The 22,996-nt window shown below is 41.6% G+C and overlaps 1 protein-coding gene across 9 annotated transcripts in view; it reads right to left on the bottom strand.

Annotated features, from left to right (window-relative positions):
• Nucleotides 1-1,901: 1,901 nt before the first annotated feature.
• PAK3 (p21 (RAC1) activated kinase 3) overlaps nucleotides 1,902-22,996 on the bottom strand; it is a 122,228-nt gene continuing 101,133 nt past the window's right edge. For all 9 annotated transcript variants that reach the window (XM_027089475.1, XM_027089476.1, XM_027089477.1 and 6 more), the window contains 2 exons: nucleotides 11,915-12,052; nucleotides 1,902-8,554 (listed from right to left, as the gene is read on the bottom strand). In XM_027089475.1, the coding sequence (XP_026945276.1) occupies nucleotides 8,465-8,554; nucleotides 11,915-12,052 (228 nt within the window). In that variant the 3' untranslated portion in view covers nucleotides 1,902-8,464. The remainder of the gene's footprint in view (nucleotides 8,555-11,914; nucleotides 12,053-22,996) is intronic.

The following is a 22,996-nucleotide window of genomic DNA, read 5'->3' as shown; positions in this document are numbered from 1 at the left end:
TTGTTCCCTGGTTCAGTGAGGTGACAGAAATGGAAAAAGAACCACCCAAAGGGGTCCGAAGATGTAGCAGAATCAGTTGATTTCATGGGAAGGGCTTCTGCTGTCAGGTATAGAAAAGAAAACAAGTTATAAAATAGATAACCAATAAGGACCTACTGTATAGCACAGGGAACTATACTCAGTATCTTGTAATGACCTATATTGAAAGAGAATGTAAAAAAAAGAATATATGTATATATTATATATATATATCTGAATCACTTTGCTGTACACCTGAAACTAACACACTGTAAATCAACTATATTTCAATAAAAATTAAAAAAAAAGAAACCCAGTAAAAAGCAACCTGCTATGAAACTGCAAGTAAGTCGATGAGTCACCCCAGTGCCCTCCCCAGAGGCTCCTAGCACCAGGGACTGGTGTGGCTGTTGAAGATATAGATCAGCAGAATGGCAAGCACAGTAGCAATGGGAAAGTGGCATTGGTACAGGATTAGCAGAAGGCAGTGACAGCAGTGGTGCTTGACGCAGGTATGTGGAAAGCCACCAGATACCACCCAGGTGTCTGGAGGCCAGGGCTGCGTGGGATGTAGAGAACACCCACGATGTGGGAGGTACTTCAGGTATTACCCCTCCCCCTTCACTAGGAGGTGAGGGACTTAGATGAGGCTAGAGTTCCAGCAACTGAGCTAGTAGGGCTGAGCTGCAGAGTAAGACATTTATCATTGTTTGGGACCCTGTTCCTCTAAGTTGTTGTGAAAACGGGAAATGCCTTTGAAATTTTCTCTTCTGATGGAAGATACTGCTAACCTGCTAACACGTAAAAAGTATTTCTACTTTAATAGGGATAGAAAAATGGAGGAAATCTGTCAATCCAAGTTGGAAGGCCATGAGGCTAATAGTGGGAGAGGCAACATAGGAATTCATGCGCATGGGCAGTAGAGAGCTTGGCTAAAGGCTAACTGGGATTCTCGCTTAGTTGCCCATTCACATGTACAGAAATGTCTCTTTTGCTTTCAACATGGAGAGAGTCAGTGAGAGAAATAAAGCTTGCGTGTAAATCCAGTGAACTGAAAACAACCAAATAGCATTTGGTAAGATATATAAAACGTTCGAAGGAAATATAGTACCACTGGGTATCCACTTACACAAAGGTTATCAAATTATATACACAAGCTCCAGAAGGAACACTAGCCCCCCTGTACAAGTACTACCAGGGTAACAAACCTCCAGGTTGCTAAACCCCTGGTGTTTTTAGCTTGTCGGGAGGACTCAGTTTCTGACAAACCTGACTCCAATATGTTCATTTAGCTGCTTTCAATGAACTTTACTGTCATTTAGTCACACTTGGAGGTTGTTTTTAAAAGAAAAGTTATCTTTCTCAGAAAAGTCCACAGGGCCTGACATACAGCAGGAGCTCAATAAATCCTTTTTGAATGAAAGAGTGAATGAATGAATGAATGTTCTCAGTAATATGGTTTTGGAACTTCTCCTGTGAACTGTGGCCCTTGATTTCTACATGTAAGATAAAAACTAAACATTATGAAGATGGCTTTACTTGTTCCGAATTTTCCAAGCAGAAAGATGAGCAAAAACAAATTATTTATTACATACGGTTTCTTTCGGCAGTTTCCTTTCATCTACCTTTTGTCCTGCATTGAGTTTACACATTTGTCTCTCTGAGCTATTCTATGTAGAAACCAGATGGAGACTCTGGGCCTGAGTTATTTAGTGGTAGGATCTGCAGGACATTTCCCATATTGCTCACAAGGCTGGACGTTTCCCTGTCTTGATACCTGCGGGAGAATGCTACCCTCCAACCCATGAAGCAGGTAAATGCCAATGCCAAGGGGGTGGGTGGAAAGGTGACAGAAGAGAGGAGCACCAGCTCAGTGATGTTTGTCATTTTTATTTGCAATACTTTAGGTCCAAGTTTCAAACTGCAATATTTTTACACTCAAGACACAGTCATGCACAATCCATATTTCAATTTTCTATTGCTTCAACCACAATTTAAAATAACAATATTGGAAACAAAAGTCCTTAAAAAGATCGGATGCTGAGGTCAGAAGGATGGAACCGTACCATCAGCAGGTTTACAAAAGAAATAACTTACTTAAAAATCAAACAAACAGAAAGACCATAAATACTTTTAATCCAAAGTTACATAAGAAGTTCACTACACATGGGTTTACAGATAACACATTTTAACAAAAGCACAGCCAAATGAGAAACAATTCTGATAAACAATGAAAATGCAGATCCTCCTTAACTTGTTTTGTCTGGATATTACGAGTATAATCCCAGTAGCCATCACTACCCTGTGATCTGTCTCTTCCTTGCTGATGTACTGAGATTTAAAACTCAACCCACTAATGGTTACAGAATTCTGTGAAAGGTCTTATCATCACTAATGAATATAGTATATGCGGGTCCATAAAACACACCACACACAAGCACACACACCGAACTTGAATTTCACACTCAGGGCTGGTTGGCACTGCTGTGGTCAGGGCATTGGGACTGTCCACTACCAGTTTATCCTCTTTCCAGTAGCATACTCATTCAACTGGCCAATCCCTGTGGGAGTTGTCACCAGAAATGCTATCTTTGGTTCCCAACAAGTGGATTGGCCAACACTCCTTAATGCTAATAGCATGTAATCACTTTTGCCTTTTTCTCTCTGCAACCTGCAAATGCTTAGGCCCACTCAGTAGTCCCAGCCATTAAAATGCATGGGTTCTGACATCTTGTGCCATTTATAAAGTAAACTCTATAAAGCCCAACACCACTTCGTAGGAAGGAAGAGGCCCAAGTACAGTTCTATTCTAGCAAGTGTGACAGTGTATTTCTGTTCTAGTAGCAAATACTGGCCACAGCTTAATGAAAACCAAACTTTACATACAGAGTGTATGGAAGATGAAAACTGGGAATATGCAACAGAAAAGGAACATTAGAACAAAAACAAAACAACTGTGAAGGAATTGGAAGGCTGCCACAAGTTTTATCAACATTCCCTAGTATTATTCGCTTCATTTGTTCGAGGGTTTTTTTCTTCTTTTTTTTGGCATCATCTTACATAGTTCTATTGTTTAACTGCAACATAAGAGACCCAGGCTGAAGCATGTGGTATTTGCCATCACTTTAGCAGCATGAATTAGCAAGGCAATCTACAGTACCACAGAATGTTGTAGCTTTTGGAAAGCCTTGGAGATCTAGTCCAATAACCCTTATTTTATAGATAAGGAAACAGCCATAACATGGTTAAGTGACTTGCCCAAGGTCACACAGTAAAGTTAGGAATAGAGCCTTTATTAGAATCCAGGTATCCTTACTTCTAGGCTAGTACTTCTTCCACTACATCTGACTGATTCTCTCTAATTGCTGTTGATTTCCTCGTAGGTCCTAAATCAGGTGAACACGGTACCTGCCTTCTACTGGTATTATGGGATAGCATTCACCTGATGGCAGCTTCCAAAGGAGACTCTGAGGGCACTAACCGGCTTCTGTAAGTTTATATTGCAAGTGTGACTGTATTATGTGGCAGTAAATGCTCCTCGCTATTATTGTCTACTTGAACACAGAAGTGTGCACATGGAAGTGATTATCTCAGTTCCCGCATTTGTAGAGTCAGTTAGATATTGTTTAATATTAAACAGACATCCCCGATGAATGAGGAGTCGGGTTATATTCATTTGGTTCCTAAAGGAGTGTGGGATCAGAAAAGGAGTGGAAAAAAATTAAAGCTGGCCAACAGAAAGATTCTATCAGAAACACATTTTTGATGAAAAAATGCTTTCTTAGGAAAAATAGTCCCATTATTTCCAAGGTCCCATTTATTTCCTTCCCAATCCACATGCAAATACATGTTCAGAATTGCGTGTTAAGTTCACTCAAAATCCCGGGTCTGTTAGACTGTCAATTTACAAATGCTGAATTTCAGTTCTCTTTCTCAGAGACTGGGAGTAGCTTGCATCACTGGCCATGCCTTTGTTTAACCGAATATTAACTGCAAGTAGCTAAGAAAAGGACCATGAGGTTAAATGGGGCAGGGCAGGGCAGGGTTAAGACTCTCATAAGTAGATTATATGTTGAGAATGGCCAAAGAAAAGCCTGTGGGTTCTCTAGGTATAAGGTCTGCACTTGGTGAAACTAACACCTGAGGCCACTACCGCACTATAAAAGTCCTCACCTACAATTTCTTTGGTGAGTTAGAAGGAAATTCCTCTCTTTGGGTAGATAGTCTCCCCTTTTCTGTTTAAAAATGACAGTAGTTACTGCATACAACCTATAATCAGGCCGGACAGAAAGTACATAGAGGCTGCCACCTCAGGCCAAAGCTAAAAGGAGTATGACTGAATGCCAACAGGCAAGGGCAGTTCTAAATATTTGTCTTAATGTTTTCAGTCAGCTTTTAAGCGCAAGTCATAACTTCTACTGAAATCAATGGGACTTGCCTACTGTTCATTAAAAGAAAATCCTACCTGAATGATAGTGTATCCTGTTGGAAAAGGAAATGGTGGGAGCTGGGGATTTTATCCTTCTGTCCTTCCAAGATTCAACCTGAAAATCTGCTAAAGTGATCCAGAAAGGCGATACTTGAAACAGATGACTTGAAACAGATGTTATCAAGGGGGCTGATCAAAGGTCACCCCTCCAATCTAAAGTAACCAAAACAGAAACCTCAAGACCATACTAAAGTGGAGGGGGGCACCCAGTCTGAAAGCAGAAGGACGCGTTTGGAGTACTAACAGTGACAGCTCCCTAGCTTTAACTTGTAGATAATAGTCCCCTAAGAAAGCACGTGCCGTACCCAAGCATGTGCCAACCTCAGCACCCAGGCAAGTATAAAGCCTATGGAATAATTGTAACTAGCAAATATCTGTGCCCTGCATGCTCTGGGCTCTGGCCAGAAGGCATCTGCTTCTGGCGTCTTTTCTATGTTTCTATAGTTCCCTTTCTGATGTTTATTATAAAGCAACATTAGAACAATATCAAAGAAAATTTTAAAAAGAAAAAAAAGTTCCACATAATCCCGCCACCCTAACACAACTGATTTCAATTGTCTGTGTTCCCAGCCTTTGCCCATTTGCACACTTATTTTTACATGGTTGTTCTCCCTGTTTATGTTATTTAAAGGTGATTTTATCGATTCTCTCTGAGAACTGGCAGCCTCATTAGAAATAAACAACCCACTGAGCAAAGGAATATAATTATTTACACGATCTTTGAGCTGAGAAATATCCTTTATAGACAAACATCTCAAACTATCAAAACAGTTATACAGATGACATGAAGCAATTTCATATTTCTTTTTCTTTTAGCAATGGAATGTGCTTCACAGGGGAGGGAAAGATGTGGGGATCAGGTGGTTAAACTCAAACATTGGGGTGCAATTCACAAGCCTGAAAGAAATCTGAATAACACAATTAAAGAATAAATACTTGAGTTAAATCTTCTTACATGACTTGGCCATCCAGTAGCCAAAATGGAACACAGACACACAAATATTTACAATGACACACAGACGAGATCAGCAAGAACGAAGTCATTACCCAACATGGTGACTGATTTGAGGGGATTATGACAACGTACCGGATCCTTGCTACAACATTAATGTTCTTTTCTTTCTTAAATAAATAATCTCTACTGTGCTTCTCACCCTTCCCTGACTTTCCCACTGCCCTATCCCTATCTCAGGACATTTTGGAATCGACATTCGACGATGTGCCCCTATTATCTCAGGGCACACGAGCGACTTCAAAGATCTGGATAGACTCACCTGTGTCAAGATGAGCTAAAAACAAAAATGCAGGGAGAGGGAATAAACTATTAACCACCTGGAGTCTTTCAGCATCATTTTGGCAGGAGAAGCAGCTTCTTCCTAATACTTATTAGAAATATACATAACTCTCCAACGCGGGGAAGGGTCTTTAGAAGCTGTTCTCATTTTAAAATTTACATAGATATAAGTTTGTAAGAGTAAAGCCTACTGGGATTATATTACCATAAAATCTTGGTATAACGGGCTGTGGTGAAGTAGTACCAGGCTTCTTGTTGTTGATATGCTGAATTGAAAGCATAAAAGAGCAGCCATTTCTCCGCCTACAGTAACCTGAAGGGTCACTGGTCCAGGTCTCCCCCCACCAAAAAAAGGCCTTCATGACATGTAAGGGATGCTAACAGATAACTAGGGCTTCCCAACCAGGTTTGGGGCTCTCTCCCCTGGCAGGGTATAGTTATCAATATACTGAATTCTATTTGCATCCCAGGTATTATTTCACTGAATTCCCTGGCACTATGAATGAAAAATTAAAAAAATACTTAATTTTAAATGAAATCAAAATTAAGGCTTCTCTCTCTCTCTCTCTCTCTCTCATTAAAACAGTGTGGCATTAAAATTTTCAGGCCCAGCCACATTTTTGTGAAGTATACCATAGTATGCTTCAAATTAATATTACCATTTGATCTTTTCATGTTTGTTGTTTTATCCCACTGTGGACATTTTCGGGGCCGGGGGGTCAAGCCCCTCCCAAATCTCATAGTCAAAGAAGACAATAGGAAATCCACCAGTGGTGTCATCTCCTACACATAAACACGTGCACTATATGGTTAGCAGAAACTCTCTAAAGAAAGTGCTTTCATTTTAAGGAATGGATAGATGATTATATTGACGGATGTGCCTAGGCAGAGAAGGAGAGAGGCCCATGGCATTGATCTCTTTCCCTCTCTTGCTGGATGTAGATAGGTTCTATTCAGATTCTTGACATACTACAAATCAAGAAGCCTTCTACTGCACAAACTGCTAGCTTTTCAAAGGCTTAGAGAAACAACTATGCAGAATTTATAAAATTGACAATACACTCGAAAGAGAAGCATATCCTTTTCTACGCAGACACCCTCCAGATATTTTTCTACGCTCAGAAGATTCAGGAAGTGGCAACTGTTGAATTTCTAATAAATTGATACACGGTGAAATACTAGTCAAATTTTCATATTTTCCCCAAGCCACAAAAGGAATTCAGTTGGACTGATATTTCTTGGGGTATATGATTGCAAGCCCAAATGCTTTTCACTGGAGAACTTCAAGATCTTTACAGACATGTTTTTAAAATTCAAAAGCCCAAAGGGCTAAGTATGAACACACCATATCCAGAAACAGAAATTGGTGAACATAGGGAAAATGGCAACAAGTACTTAGAGCCTAATGTTGACTGGGATGTAGTTTTCACTGACCTCCCATTTCTTACAGAGTTGACTGCTTACAATATTTCTGTGCTCCAGCTCTTTAAAAACAATTTTAACGTTATAAATTGTCAAGATAAATCATTTTTACCAGCAGCAAACGTTGGTTAATGGGTCTGTTTCCTCCTGTTGTGCCTATTTTACAGTTACCTACATTCCACAAGGACAAGACAGGATTGGATTAGGTATTGTTATCTTTGTTTACTGTCCAACAAGGATTTCAGTATTGCATGCTTATATTATCTCCCTTTGGGCTCTTGGAGAAAGTCCCGTCTTTGTTTAAGTATGGTTTCTCCTATCAGGAGTTCCTAGGTTTCAGACCTGGACTCACCCAACTGAAGTGCCATAGTTTTGGTGTGTCTTTTTTCAGGTATCATGAAGATGAACGAGCTGGTTTATACAAATGATAAATCAACTACCTCTTAAGCATCATCATGAAAATGTGATAAGATTTCACCATTTGAACTTTTAGACATAGAGTTTTTAAAAGCCCTTCCTGAACACACATATTCCTCTCTGCTTTTGGAAAATGTCGTAAAAGAAACCTTTTCCAATACAAATGCAGAAAAACAGGTACACAAACCGAGCCACCACTATAGAAGAAGAATAAAAAAATTTCAACTCTATTAGGGCATGGACTTCCACATGTTCACACAGTACTTGCTCTGGGTTATTTTTTTTTGTTATTTTTTTTTGTTTTTGTTTTTTTTTGTTTGTTTGTTTTTGTTTTTTACTTTCTTTTTTTTAAAAAAAAACGTTTTGACATCTTTTTTTTTTCTGGACATCTAATGACAATGCAAGTGAAAAACATCACATTGGGTAAGGAGTTTTGAAGGAGGTTCGAATGCAAGAGGGACTACTCTCTAACTTAAAAACAAACACAACACTATGAAGAGGGAGTGTGCATCTTTGAGAAATCTTTTTTCTTCAAAGTGAATGCACAAAATGAGGGGATTCACTACTGGCTCTTTCGCTTCACGGTAGAAGTGACCACTTGATGGCCACTTCGACATTGCTGCCCTGTTTGGGCTGCGATTCAGGCTTACAAATAAATTACATAATCTGAGGGAGTAGGAAAAAGGCTTATAAGAAGTTTCTATTCATTTGAAAGTTAAAGAATCCCCACCCCATTCAACTGTCTTTTCTTCCATCTTTCCTGCAGTGGAGTTTTATTTCAGTCTTACTCATGAAGGAGATGGTGTGGGGTAAGGCTTGCAGTCCTAGCGGCTGCTGTTCTTAATCGCTTCCTTTGCAGCGATAATCAGAGGAGTCAGGCTGGAGAGAGGCTTGGCTAATTTTAAAAATGGATGCTGCAAAAGGAAAAAAAAAAAAAGAGGAATTACTAGAATTCTTTCCTCCAACAAGTATATTACTTTACACTTTCAAGGAGTCTGTTTTTTTCATTAAGATGTATTTTGTGGATCCAATTAAACATCATTTAAAAAATAGTGCCAGCTTTTGTCCTTCAGATGTTTTTGGTCTTCGGTGCCATGAAATCTTCTAGAAGCTGACTGGCAGAGCTAGAAATTCAGAGTAGCGGTCTTGTAAAATCTCGCTGTGTTTGCAAGTCTAACTTTCTGATTTTCTTAAATCGATGAATTTATCTGGAGCAGCCGTCATCCTTAAAAAAGTGTATTCGGTTGACCACTCAAGACCTTGACCCTGAAATCAGTGGCCCGCTAACTGCTAAACCCAATAGTGTGTCTCCACCATTTCTTTTTTGGCCCCTCTGCAGTGCTTCAAAGAAGTGAATATCCCTTTCTTCTTTGAGATGTTCTCTTTGGGGGTCTGTGACATTCTACTGTCTCGATTCTCTTCCACACACATGCTCACTGACTACTCCCTCCCTTTCTATCTTCCTCCCTGATTTCACTTCCTCTTCCCACCTCCCAGAACTTGACTCTCATCATCTTCTTTTTCTAATTTAGTTCCTTGGAGAGCTCATTCCTTTTTGTGGTTCCAACCTCTCATCAAGCTTTATGGACATGACTCCCAAATGTCCACTGTGTCACCTGATGTCTTTCCTGAATTCTGGTCCTATTTCTCCAATTGCCTGCTGGATATTTCCTTTTGAATGTCCTTCTGCCACCTTGAACTCAGCATTTAAAAATGTACGTTCAAATCTACCAAACGGTACTCTTGTGTGATGTAAGCTACAGGGGCTTTGGAGTCAGAGCACCTAGGTTCAATCCTCTCCTTTGCTTATCACAATGGTTAAATGAGGTAAGTGACAGTTCCTCGTAAGCTACATTGAAGCCAATCAGTGTTAGCCACTGTAGTATTATCCTCTATCACTTCTGCTTTTGCTGAACTCTACCACTGGTTTGATATTCTGAGGTAGCTCACTTTTGTGTTCCTCTCCCTTATGTTCTACATGCAATCAGTTACCAAGTGCTTCCTTTTCAATGCCTTTTACAATTATCTCTTGCTTTCCCTAGGCCTAATCAACTTAATCCTAAATTATAACAATAACCCCCCTATCTTCCTGCCTCCATTTTTTCTATTGCTAATTCTTCTTGCATACCACAAGATTCATCTTCCTGAACAAACCTTTCATCAGGTGTGTCCCTCAGATATCTTCAGTGTTTCCCCACTGCCTACAGCCCCTACCCTTTAGCCTGGTGTTCAAGGCTCTCTACGTCCTGTCTCCTGCGGCTTTCCTTACTGGAACTCTTTACTTCAGCTACACCGTCTAGTTTCTGTTCCCTTGAACCCTGCCTACATGCCTTTGGTCATGCGATAATCCTTCCATCTGAAATTCCTTCCCCCTTTCCCCTCAAACTATCTAAAACTGATCTGTCTTTCAAGGCCCAGCCGAACTCTTTCCTTTTTGCAGACATTTTCTGAATGCCATAGCCCATAGAAGTACGTCTCTAATCAACCGTGACATTTACTGTTTAAACGGCCTCGGGTTGACTGAGTCGCTAAACAATCTTGCATTTTTTTCATGTTCCTAAGGAGACTGTGAACTTCTGAAGAGTAGGAATCATGCCTTTAACAGATTTGTATCACCCACTGCACTTAAGCCCTGCAAATAGGGAGTTGCTCCATAAAAATCCACTTACTTCTGTCTTCTCTCAAGCCTTCCAGTGGTGTGAATGCCATGTATCTCTCTCCTTTCTAACCTCTAAAATGGGCTAGAGTCAGAGAATGGAGTTATATGGACTTAAGGTGATATACAGATTACAGCCTATATGTGTAAAACGAGAAGATGCAACAAACAAAGTCTTCAGTTTTCTCAAAATATCATTTTGCATCAGAAATCTGACTGCTTCAGATAAAAGTATTGTTGGGGAAGGAATTAACTAGATAATTGATTCAATGACCTACATAACTGTATAGCTACCTTCAGAGAACCTGTATCTTCACTCATCCTTGGAAGAAGACATGATAGGAGTGTGTACCAGGATGTGTATGTCGGGTGGTGGGAGGGGTGAAAAGATGTGGAAAAGAAGCATTCAAAAGTTCCAGTTTTTCATCTATAATTTGAGGCTGTATTAATGGGAGGATTAATAAAGGGCTATTTCAGATCTGACATTTTCGGGCCCCATGACAGCCTGTGAAACGCTCACAGGTAGCAGAGAAGACAAGGGGTAGCTTCCCCAATTCCTCCAAATTGGTGTATCCCAGATATGATTTGGGTTGGGATGGGATATTTTCGCGTGGGTGTGGCTGTCTCTGGAGGGAGTTCAGAAGCAACAGGAACTGTTTGTTGTTTGGCCTAAAACAGACTGACTCTATGGTTAATAACACTCTGCATGACCAAGAGTTATGCCTTTTGTTTAACTGGATTATGTGTTCAAAGTCAGGGAGAACAAGCAATCACTTTTCTTGGCAATTACAGATCTTTATCTTGTTCCCCAAGGAACAGTCAGTCCCCAGCAGTGAAGCTATATGTGTAATCCTGGGCATGCATTGCTTTATCAATATAAATGCATTTTTTCCCTCTAAATTGGTTTGTGTGGAAGAAAGTCAGACAATTCAGGGCTCAAATCCACGTTCTGCCACTCAATAGCTGTGTGAGTTCTAATTTCTACAATTGCAACGGGGATAATAACACCTATCCTAGAGAGTTGTAAGAATTAAGTGAGATAACGTTTGTAAAGAATTTGGTATAAGGTAGGTACTAATTACCATCATGTATACTAATCCCTGAGAGCCATGAAAAGGACAAATGGTTACAGAGGCACTCACCACTGGATGGTACTCACCCAGGCAAGCAGGTGCCTGCCATTTGGCATCACAAGCAAAGGGGCTTTGACCAGTAAAGCATTAGAGTAGCAGATGCCATGGAAATAATTGCATAGTTATGTAGACAATTACCTCCGGCCAAGAGCACCTGCGTACAACATCCAGGGGCACAAGCAAAGTTTAGAACAAAACAGCAACACCAGAGGTTCACATTGTTATTTCCCTTGCAAAATAAGACTCCAGGAAGAATAAAAGAGAGTTACAGATTGAACTCCCAAGTTCTCAGAAGAAAGGCAACGTGCCAATCAATCACGTAACAGATGCATGCCTATACTTATGTGCCTGTGGTCTCAAATCAAATGGTTAGAGCCTAACTCGAGCTAGACCTCTTTTGATAGCGCTCTCTTACTGTCACACATTGACATGGAAAAGCTCAATATAATGACTCTCTCTTTGTAACTGTCCTGTTTCACTGTCACCTGTAAGAGCTCCTTGGCAGATCCTCGCCTATCCACATCCATCTCAAGACAGCGATTTAAAAAGTCACGGAATACAGCAGACAGTCTCTCAGGATTCTGGAGCTCTGGGGTTCCATTAGTGGCTATCAGATATAATGCCTATGGAAAAAAAAACATTAGAAAAATCTATTCAGCGTATACATGTTAGGATCACGAGCTGGCATACAAGACACAAATCCAGTTTCTTCTGGTTTATATCCTGGGTCTTAAAAATTCCATTTTAGAGAATGACACTGACATATACTGCGAAGTTTCTGTAACATTTAGAAATGGTTACTCTTGGCAGTAACGGACGTGACAGTGAGGTGCCCCACCCCCAAAAGCTTGGAAATAAGGTTATAAGGCTGTCCTATGAGAGTTAAGCCAGAAAAAAATCCATATATAATGAACGTGTGATTAACCACCTAGGAAATGAAACCAAGGAATCTGTGACTAAAGAGTTGAGGAAACACACACACATCCAATCGTGTCGACCTAAGTATAACCTCTGGAAGGCACAGTTGCCAAGGTGATTGTAATTTACTGACTGTTTATCTTGATTGGAGAATATTTGCGAGCCGACCAGGGATGAACAGACTACATTATGCAATCAGAGAAGTACAGAGAATCAGAAGATGGCAGTGCCTGGATGAGAAGTAACCCTTGGGGCCCGAGGACTCAGGTACTTTTATCCTGTGGCAGATGTGTCCCTATAGATTTTAATTAGGTTCCCCATGAAAGTCTACCTATAATAAGAGAAAATGTAAGAAAAGTTGACATTAATAATCCTGTATCCTACTGTAAAATAATAAGTTGCTAATATATCTCTGAGATCTTTGCTGTGGAAGGCCACCACTGAGAGATATCAACTCATGGTGCGCTGACGGAATCAAGGGCCCTGGCCTTCCAGGCTGAGAGCTGGACCCAGAACCATGGTTAATTCACAAAAGTAAACCCGTATTTCAAAGGCTCCGCAGCCATAAAAAGCTGGCCATTCCTCATGCCTCCTCTAAGCAAACTATTCTAGAGCACTGAGTATGTATCAGGTATTAAACACTGGAGATCCAAAGATGAATAACAGAATGCCCTACTTTCAAAGATGACACAATTTAGTGAGACAGAGAGACTTATAGATAGCTACCATATAGTGAGACAAGAGCTAACAGAGAAACACAGAAAGTGCTAAGTCAATGTAAGGATGAAACAATTTACACCAGAGGTCAGAGAAAGCTTCACAGAGGAGCTTGGCATTTGAACAGGGTCTTGATGGCTAAATAGGAGTTTTCCTGCAGGTATTACCACCAGGGTTATGTTTGCCTATGTGACCAGACTCCTAACTATCATGAAGACATGCTCCTTCTGAACTTGCTTGAACTTCGCAGCAAATTATCAGCCCCCCTTTCCACCGTGGCTCCTAATATTATTATCAAAAATATTTCTATCAGGGCTTCCCTGGTGGCGCAGTGGTTGAGAGTCCGCCTGCCGATGCAGGGGACACAGGTTCGTGCCCCGGTCCGGGAAGATCCCACGTGCCGCGGAGCGGCTGGGCCGGTGAGCCATGGCCGCTGAGCCTGCGCATCCGGAGCCTGTGCTCTGCAACGGGAGAGGCCACAGCAGTGAGAGGCCCACGTACCGCAAAAAAAAAAAAAATTAAAATAAATAAATAAATAAATATTTCTATCAAACTCCTTTCTCAGGCCAGTTTTCATCAGCTGGTGAGGACATCTCTCCTCCTTCCCAGAAACCTCCAGAGATGTACTTTAGAAAGGGTTAGAAAGGACCGTTTAATCCAGTGGCTGTCAACTTATAGCAGGCACCAGAATCACCTAGAGGGCTTGTTAAAACATAGATTTCCTGGGTCACCCCCCCCAGGGTTTCTGATTCAGTAAATCTGCAGAGGGGCCTGAGAATTTGCATTCTAACAAGTTCCCAGGTGATACTGAAGCTGCTGGTTTCAGGACCACACTTTGAGAACTGGTTTACTCCACCCAATTAAGCAATGGGCTTAATGATTGATGCTTGAGGCACCTGTCCTCACAAACCATCTTTGTTCCTGCATTTGGTTACTGCAAATTACATTTGCTAACTCCTCCTAAAACTCTCTTATTTCAGCTGGCCACAATTCTGCCAAACTCTGCGTCCCTTGCTGGCTTTTTTCTGCCCTGTAGCCAAACCCAGTCCTAAACAAACACATCTCTTTTTTCCCTTTCCACTCTCCCTAAGTCTGTGCACATGCCATACTGTTTCATTTTCTCTCTTTTTCTTTTCACCATTCTTAGCTCAATACATTCTACTCCATATAATCTCGCCCCTCACAAGTACATACACATCTCTACCCAAGTCCTTCTCACCTCTCTTCAATCCACGTACTAAGAAAAAGGTTGACAGGAAACACCCCAACATGTTAACAGTGGTTCTCTCTGGGTGGTAGGATTATTAGTGACAATTTTTTAAAACATATTCTTCAATTTTCCAAATTTTCTACAATCAACGCGACTGCTTTTATTATTCTTAAAAACCCTCCAAAATTCTTTACAAAATAAAATCTAAAGAGCTGTACCATCCAATTTACACAACAATCTTCATCTATTTCTCTTTGACCTCCTAGGATTAAACCTGCTTTTCATCAAGTACTACCCCTTAAGGGAAACAAAAACCCAGACGATTTCTTTTCCAACTATTGTTTTCGTTTTAATTGCAACAGTATTATTTCCAACTAATTTCTATTGCAAAGATCCACACTTTTAGTTATATTATGGCTAAACTGGCCTTTGTGGACTGGCCTGGGAACGTACTCACTATGCATAATGCCGTTTCTATGGGAAAATGCACTCTGAGTTCCAAATAGTTAACTTAAAAATGAACTTGTGTGTAAGCTGGGTCCTATCTTTGCAAAAAAGAAAATTGCTACTGACTGCCATGCTAATGAGAGACAAAAACAGTTGTAGGCAACACAACAATCACAGCAAAAAGCATTTTCCTAGCGAAGTCAAGTCTTAGCTGAAGAAAGATCAAGGAAAATCAGTCTAGGCACGAGTTTATCACATTGTGGTTTTATCTGAGTTAGTGAAAACTCAAAGAAAATGGGCTGGCTGAGAAATTAGACTAGACTTATTTCACTTAGTATAATACCCAGCAAATCAGAAAAAGACAGATACCATACGATATCACTTACATGTGGAATCTCAAAAATAAAACAAATGAATGTATATAACAAAACAGAAACAGACTCACAGACACAGAGAACATACTAGTGGCTACCAGTAGGGAGAGGGAAGGGGAAGGGGCAAGATAGGGGTAGGGAGTTAAGAGGTACAAACTACTATGTATAAAGTAAATAAGCAACAAGGCTATATTGTACAGCACGGGGACTATAGCCAACCCTTTATAATAACTATGAATGGAGTACAAACGTTAAAAACTGTGAATCACTATGTTGTACAACTGAAACTTATATAATATCGTACATCAACTATACCTCAATAAAAAAAGAAATTAGACTAGAGATTTCCTTTACAGTTGCTTGCTCCTTGAGTAAGAAACCCAGATTCATACCTGACTTCTCCTCCTTCCTCAACTGGAAACCTTCCCCTCCCCCAGCCTTCACTCTAGTCAGTCTAGTAGCTTCTGTTCATGCAACCTTTAGAAATGTCATTCATACCCATGCACTTTCCTCTACTCCCACTGTCTCTGCTAAAGGTTGGGCTTCCCTCAGACTGTTATGATAGCCTCCCAATAGGTTTTTTCTTACTCAAGCCTTTTTATTCTTCAGTCCATCTTCCTTAACAACCTATCTCATCTTTAATCTCATCGTGGCAACCATTTTTCTGCTCTAACACAATTTCTGGTGGCTCCCTATGGTCCACAGATGTGGTTTTCAAACTGGACTCTCCAAAATTCCCCTCAAGAGCAGCTAAGTGGGAAAAGAGGTGGGAGAGGGAGATGGATGTAGGGATTCTAGGACCCTGCACCCACCCATATGTGTTTCAATCAGAGAAATACTTCTTTTTTCTTTATTTATGCATGCTTCCAGCAAGGTTTAATTTGAACCAAGGGATCAGTATAGTTGTTTGAAAACACAGGACGTAGTAAAGATTCCTTTGCATGGCATAGAAGGTCTTCCATGATTTGGTCCCGCCTCCCTTTCTAGTCCTCATCTGTTCTCTTCTCACCCTAGAGCCCTGCTTCCCCCAACTCCCCATACGTACACACATTGGCCAAAGCTCACATACTATTCATGCCAATTAGTTCATCATTCCCATAGTAAGAAATGCTCTTTTATATCTGCCTGAAATGCTGCTCCCTTAACTGCCTAGTAAACTTCTACTTGCCTTAAAATTTCTATTTCAAATGGCATCTCCTTTTTAAAGCCTTCTCCATTGCTCCCAGATGGATATGGTGAATAACCACCTCGATTTTCTGGGGACTGTCCTGGGTTTTACTACTGAAGGTCCTATGTCCCTCAGTGCCAAGCAAACTGGGATGGTGGTCACCATGCAGATAGAGTTAGTCCTTCCCTCCTTTAAGCTACTACAGCCCTTTGTTTATATGTCTGTTTTCACACTGTAGGGTGAATACTTGTTACTTGTTCACTGGTCTGTCTTCCTAGACTGTAAAGGTAGGAATTGTATCACAATCATCTCTGGATTTTATGGCAACTGGCTCAAAATAGGTGCTCAATAAATGTTTTTGTTGCTAAATGAAATGAGAGCCAAAATGTATAAATAAATCGAATTGAGCTGGGAATATGACAGACTTTACAAAGTATTAAACCTGAGAACCTAAAGTGAACTAGTAAACATAGAAGAAGATATACAGAGAATGACAAAAACACCCTTTCTGAATTGAACAGGTTTGGACTGTGGGAACTTCTGACTACACAGCTCCTCAGTGTGGGAGAAGGAAGAAAGCTACATGAGCAATGTAGGTAAGGGGATGACATCAAAGAGAGGGAAAGCTGGAGAAAGAGGTCCACAACATGGTGAACTGCTGTGGGCAAACCCACAGAGGAAGCGGAGACAATACGTCCTCTCTGGCACTTGAAACATAGCAACTTAGTCTTCTCTGACTGATCGTGAACAGAGAAGGAGCTCTTGAATTTTCTTCAGCTACATCATTAAACGAGGTCTGTTTAATTCTTAAGGTGAGGCAACATAGGCCCTGTGACCTTATTTATAATGTTAGACAGACAACCTTTGGCCAGAAAATGGTGTCTTTCTTCTTTGTGATACACACATTACCTAGAAGTTTCTGGCGTTCCGGAATTTTTAATAACTCTATATCACTTGGCAATAACACACAAACTTTGCAGTTTTCTGCGGCCCCTGATGTGCAACTAAATTTACCTTAGTACTCAGAGAAAACGACTTTACCCAGTTGGAGGAATAATTCAATTTACCTTATTGTCAATTTCCTCGGTTAAAAAAGATCAAAGTGGTCATCTTCGAAGTTACCACATTTCTCCAAAGAAGTCCCAAAACAATCCATATGTACCCAATAAATTTTCATTAGGCGGTTTTGCAACTGGACTAACCATTTAATTAAAAAACTTCAGTTTGTGACTTCAGTTCATTTTAACAGTTTATAAAGTTTAGGTTAAGACATTAGAAGACAAACCAGGAGACTTAAACGGAAATGTGTTAGTAACCCTGAGAGGTCCCAGCACTGTTATAAAGACTCCCTTTACAAAGAGGAGAGGGTGTGGTGTGAACATTTCTTTCTAAGTTGAATATTTGGGACTCAAAACACATTTTCCCATGGAAATCATGTTATACATGGTGAACAGGCTCTCAGCCTGGCCCGTAAAAATCTATTTAACAAACAATGTTGGGGCTTCCCTGGTGGCGCAGTGGTTAAGCATCTGCCTGCCAATGCAGGGTACACGGGTTTGAGCCCTGGTCTGGGAAGATCCCACATGCCGCAGATAAGGCCGTGCACCACGGCTACTGAGTCTGCGCTCTAGAGCCCGCAAGCCACAACTACTGAGCCCACATGCCACAACTACTGAAGCCCACGCGCCTAGAGCCCGTGCTCCGCAACAAGAGAAGCCACGGCAGTGAGAAGGCCGCGCACCACAACGAAGAGTAGCCCCCGCTCACTGCAACTAGAGAAAGCCTGCGTGCAGCCAAAAATAAAAATAAATAAAATAAATAAATTAAAAAACAAACAGTGTAACTATAAGACAAAGGGCTATTCATCTATACCTTAATATCTGTATAAATACGGTTTTCATGGGAAATATTATTAGCTAGCATTTATTGAATGATTACTATTAGCTCACTTGATTCATACAACGACCCCCTGAGTTATACTTGATTATGATCCCCAATTGACAAATGAAGAAACTGAGGGAGGTAGGGTTAATATAATAATTTGCCCAACATCACACAACTAGCAATGAGGGAGTCAATATCTGAATCCAAGGACTGTGAGCCCGGAGTCCACACTCCTGACCACTGCACGGCATCACCTCACAGTGTTCCCAGCCTCTGAGGTAGTAATTCTCGTAAGCAGAGGCAGACAAGGTCTCTTCAAGAGATGAGGCACACTGAGCGTGCACAACTCTACCTCTACCTCTACCAGAGGAAATGGACCCCCTGGATGTCAACTGTTTTCCCACTTACTTCGAAATGGGGAACAAAAGGCAGGTGCCCAGTTAGGCTTCATATTGTATTCACCAGTGTCTGTATATACGTTGGGAGTTCATAAGCAGTGTGTCCTCTGGTTGTTGCCTGTAACCTACTGCTGTCCTGGTTCCTTTCTTATTTTGGAATTTTCAACTACCTTTGAGTGTTTTACGGGAGAGATTTGGCAATGAGTGACTTGACACCTTAAGACTTAGTTTACTCATGACCTGGGATTTCAGAGGTTAAAGGCCAGAGTGTATTACTGCCTCTGATGTGTTTATGGATTTCATGAAGAAAAGCCCTGACATTTCTTTCTAAGAAGAGAGTAAATGGGGCCAAATCTACAAAAAAGGAAATTGCTATATTATAGCTACGATTGTAGTCCCTATTTTGACTTATTCAACCCAACGGTTCAGTGTGATAACTGAATAAGCACTGTGGTCTTAGTTCCCTACTTGTCTTGCATAGTAGCTCTCATCTGTCACCAAATTCTTCACAGGGGTAGGGGGCTCCGCTGCTGTTGCTGAGCCTATTACAGATCTATTCCCTTATAGCTTGATGGTAAAGGTAATTAGGTACCTCTGACTGATTAGGTCTTGGCTTAGCTTTAGACTGCTCCTTTCAAGCATAAGAAACTGGCCACTGTGCTTCCCTGGTGGTGCAGTGGTTAAGAATCTGCCTGTCAATGCAGGGGACATGGGTTCGAGCCCTGGCCCGGGAAGATCCCACATGCCGCGGAGCAACTAAGCCCGTGTGCCACAATTACTGAGCCTGTGCTCTAGAGCCTGAGAGCCACAACTACTGAGCCCACGTGCTACAACTACTGAGCCTGTGCTCTAGAGCCCGCGAGACACAACTACTGAAGCCCGTGAGCCACAACTACTGAGCCCACGTGCTACAACTACTGAAGCTCATGCGCCTAGAGCCCGTGTTCTGCAACAAGAGAAGCCACAACAATGAGAAGCCCGCGCACTGCAACGAAGAGCAGCCCCTGCTGGCTGCAACTAGAGAAAGCCCGCGCACAGCAAAGCAGACCCAACACGGCCAAAAAATAAATAAATTTATTTTTAAAAAAACAAAAAAAAACTGGCCACTGCCAGAAAATAAAGACCAGATGAGTCTGATAATGTACATGCTCATTCTAATCTCTCGGGATTAATAGTGCTTGTCAGGAAACGTGGAGCAGGCTACGTGTGCTCAGGAAGCCACCCTGGGCAGCCCAAGCAACACCCAAGGTTGAGAACCACAGCGGGTTTGGAAGTGGGGGAGGGGTGGGCAGAGAGATGGAAAAGCAGGAAAGCAAAATGGAGCAGGAGGTAGAGGGGAAAAAAAGCTGTAAGAAGCAGAGGGAGCAGGAAAATACAGGACAAGGACTGGGGCCAAAGTACCATGGGGAGAGAAGGTGGTCAGTGGAGTGAAGAGGAAGAGAAATGAAGATAAAGGCTCAACAAATCAGGAAGGTCAAGGGGACCCGATCCTAGGATCCATTCTGCTACTGCCCCATTTCTCCAGTCCTTCTCACATAAAACTTCTCAAAACATCTTCTATATTTGGTATGTTGACCTCCTCACCTCCCATTTTCTCTTCAACCCACACCTAGTTTCTAGTTCCAAGATACCGTTTACCGTAATACGTTTGTTCCTATCCCACTGCAGAATATTGGAGCAGGAAGGGGCTAAGTCCCTGATTCTCTGGAGCTTTTCCAAATTACCATATTAGGATCAAAATCCAGCTGGACTGTGATATGATCTGTGAAACATACATTACTGCTCACACACATTGGTTTCAACCTCTGTTTTATATGCAGTTCATCAGCTGAACAGCTCTGTATACCGTAACATGCTATTCTTCCCGATATACCACAGAGTGTGGATCATGGGTCCCTGCGACAGCTTTATCACTCTTTTGCTCTTCCCTGGCTTCTCCCCAAGATTCCTGTCAGAGTGGGCTTGCCCAGTCCCACATACAGCGTGCTTTGCATCATGATCAAGTGTCTTTCTTGGTAGGGAAAGGGGGATTTTTCCACTCTATGGAATACAGACTTAGTCACGAGATGATGACAGAGATGTATCCGAGCAGCTTTCCGAAGGTCACAACTCTGGAAGCACTCCTACAGACGACGCGTACTCAAACCCTGGCCCTTCTGGCACTCAGGGAAGGCTGTAGCCTATCTACAGCCTAAGAATACAGAATCAGAGTAAGAGACCCAGGAGTTTCTCCTTTTATTTAACTAAATTTCATGTGGAAGCTCGATACAGAAAACAAGTTAAAGAGGAACTATTCTGGTGGACTCGAGAGCCACATGACCTCCCCCCTGGGCCCCAAGGATCTCCATGGAATTCTAGGAGTCCATGGAATTCGTAGAGTCCATTGGTAACCAATAATCTTGTCAAATTCCACTTGTTTGAAATGATAAGGAAATGGAGGCCCAGCAAGAAGTAATCTATACAAGGTCAGGGGGCTCCTGACTGGCAGACCTGGGAATAGAATTCACTCTTTGACTCACATGGTGCGTACCGTTGGCTGAGACACTAGATAGTTCCTTGTCTGGTCCCGTCACATTCACTGGCCACACAGAGATGAAAAGTGCTGATGGATTTTGCCATCTAAGTAGTGGGGCAATGCTTTAAAAAAGAAGGAAGGGGACGTCCCTGGTGGCGCAGTGGTTAAGAATCCGCCTGTCAATGCAGAGGACACGGGTTCAAGTCCTGGTCCAGGAAGATCCCGCATGCCATGGAGCAACTAAGGCCGTGTGCCACAACTACTGAGCCTGTGCTCTAGAGCCCGCGAGCCACAACTACTGAGCCCGTGTGCTGCAACTACTGAAGCCCACAGGCCTAGAGCCCGTGCTCTGCAACAAGAGAAGCCACTGCAGTGAGAAGCCCGCACACTGCAATGAAGAGTAGCCTGTGGAACATGTCATTTTAAATATATTGTAAAGACTCAGTTTTAATAAAAAGTTTAATATGAAAAAAAAGAGTAGCCCCCGCTTGCTGCAACTAGAGAAAGCTTGCACTCGGCAATGAAGACCCGATGCAGCCAAAAAATAAATAATGAAAGAAATCTATAAAAAAAGAAAAAACAAAAAAGAAGGAAGGAGGAAGGAGGAAAGCAAAGAAAAGAAAAGAAAAAGAAAGGAAGGAAGGAAGAAAGAGGGAGGAAGAGAGGTTGAGAGGAACGAAGGAAGGAAGGGAGGAAGGGAGGTGGGGAAGGAGGGAGAGAGGAAGAAAGTTACAGCAAAAAGGTCGCCTGTTTTTGGTGCTACTGTTAGAATGTTGGCTCTTGCAGCTACAGAGCTAAGACTGCCTTAATCAAGTTAACTTTCTCTGCTGAGAGGCTTATACAAGACACCTCAGAGTATCCTTTTATCAGAATGCAAAGGGTCTTCTAAAGTGATGTTGCAACCAGGTTGGAAAAGGTATATTTCAAAATGATGACAAAGGTCAGAAATTATCTTAATTATCGAGCTAACCCTAATTTTCTTGGTGAAGTCATTTTTCACTGGCAAAAACACAGATTTAAAAAGCCATAGGATAAACATGTGAGTGGGCATTTGAGGGGCCAAATGTCCATCATCACACTGTGTGATCTGTCCATTTAGAATGAACTTTGATTTCAACGGACTTAACTACTTAGTTATAGGTCTGGTACCTATTAGGGCAACGGGCATATGCACCCTTGGCTTATTCCCAAGCCGTGCTTTAAGGACACTGAGGAGTGATAAGATAATAAACAGTAGGATAAGGGAATATCAGTCATGGCCAACAGCAGCATGGTCCCTGGTCACCACATTTGTCATCTTTCTTTGCCTCCTCTTTGCCTGGTCAGAGTCTCAGATTTTCGTTTGCTGTGGAATCAATTTCTCCTTTGGCTGTCTTCTGGGTCATAACTCACCAGTTTGAACTGTCTGCTTCTGAAGTACAATCTAAATGAGACTTGCAGCTTTCCTATGGCTAGGTCCCATTTTCCTATGCTAAATTCCTGACAACCAATGATTCTTAAGAGCTGTCTATCTTTTGACAGGCAATATTTTTTTCTGATTAAAAAGAAACCCTGTTACTGTTCTATAATTATTTTAGTTGCAGTTATCCCAACTCACCCCTCCTTTCAGGCATAGGTTTGCCCTCAAAGTAGAAGTGTCAACAAACCATCAATAAACCTTGCTGCTCCATAGTGGCTTACGGAAAAAGAAGGGAATGCTCCCAGCTCTTCCTGAAATACATTCAAAACAATATTGACTGAGTGCTAGCAAAGTATGCTTGCTTCTCTGGCGCTCAGGAAGTTTATGTCTGACTTTAATTCCAAATGAGCACCCGCCATCAAACCCAGACATTCCGATCCACAACACAGGTTCCAGCACTTTGGCCCTTAGCTGCTGCTTTTTAGTTGCTAGAGATTCTCTTCTGCTTAACTCTCTTCTCTAGACATACAAGCTAAC

The sequence above is a fragment of the Aethalodelphis obliquidens genome, unplaced genomic scaffold (assembly GCF_003676395.1).
Source record: "Aethalodelphis obliquidens isolate GAN/ISIS:26980383/991018 unplaced genomic scaffold, ASM367639v1 scaffold66, whole genome shotgun sequence".
NCBI classification, from domain to species: domain Eukaryota; kingdom Metazoa; phylum Chordata; class Mammalia; order Artiodactyla; family Delphinidae; genus Aethalodelphis; species Aethalodelphis obliquidens.
Note: the sequence above shows the minus strand (reverse complement) of the source record. Positions and strands in the feature narration are given on the sequence as shown.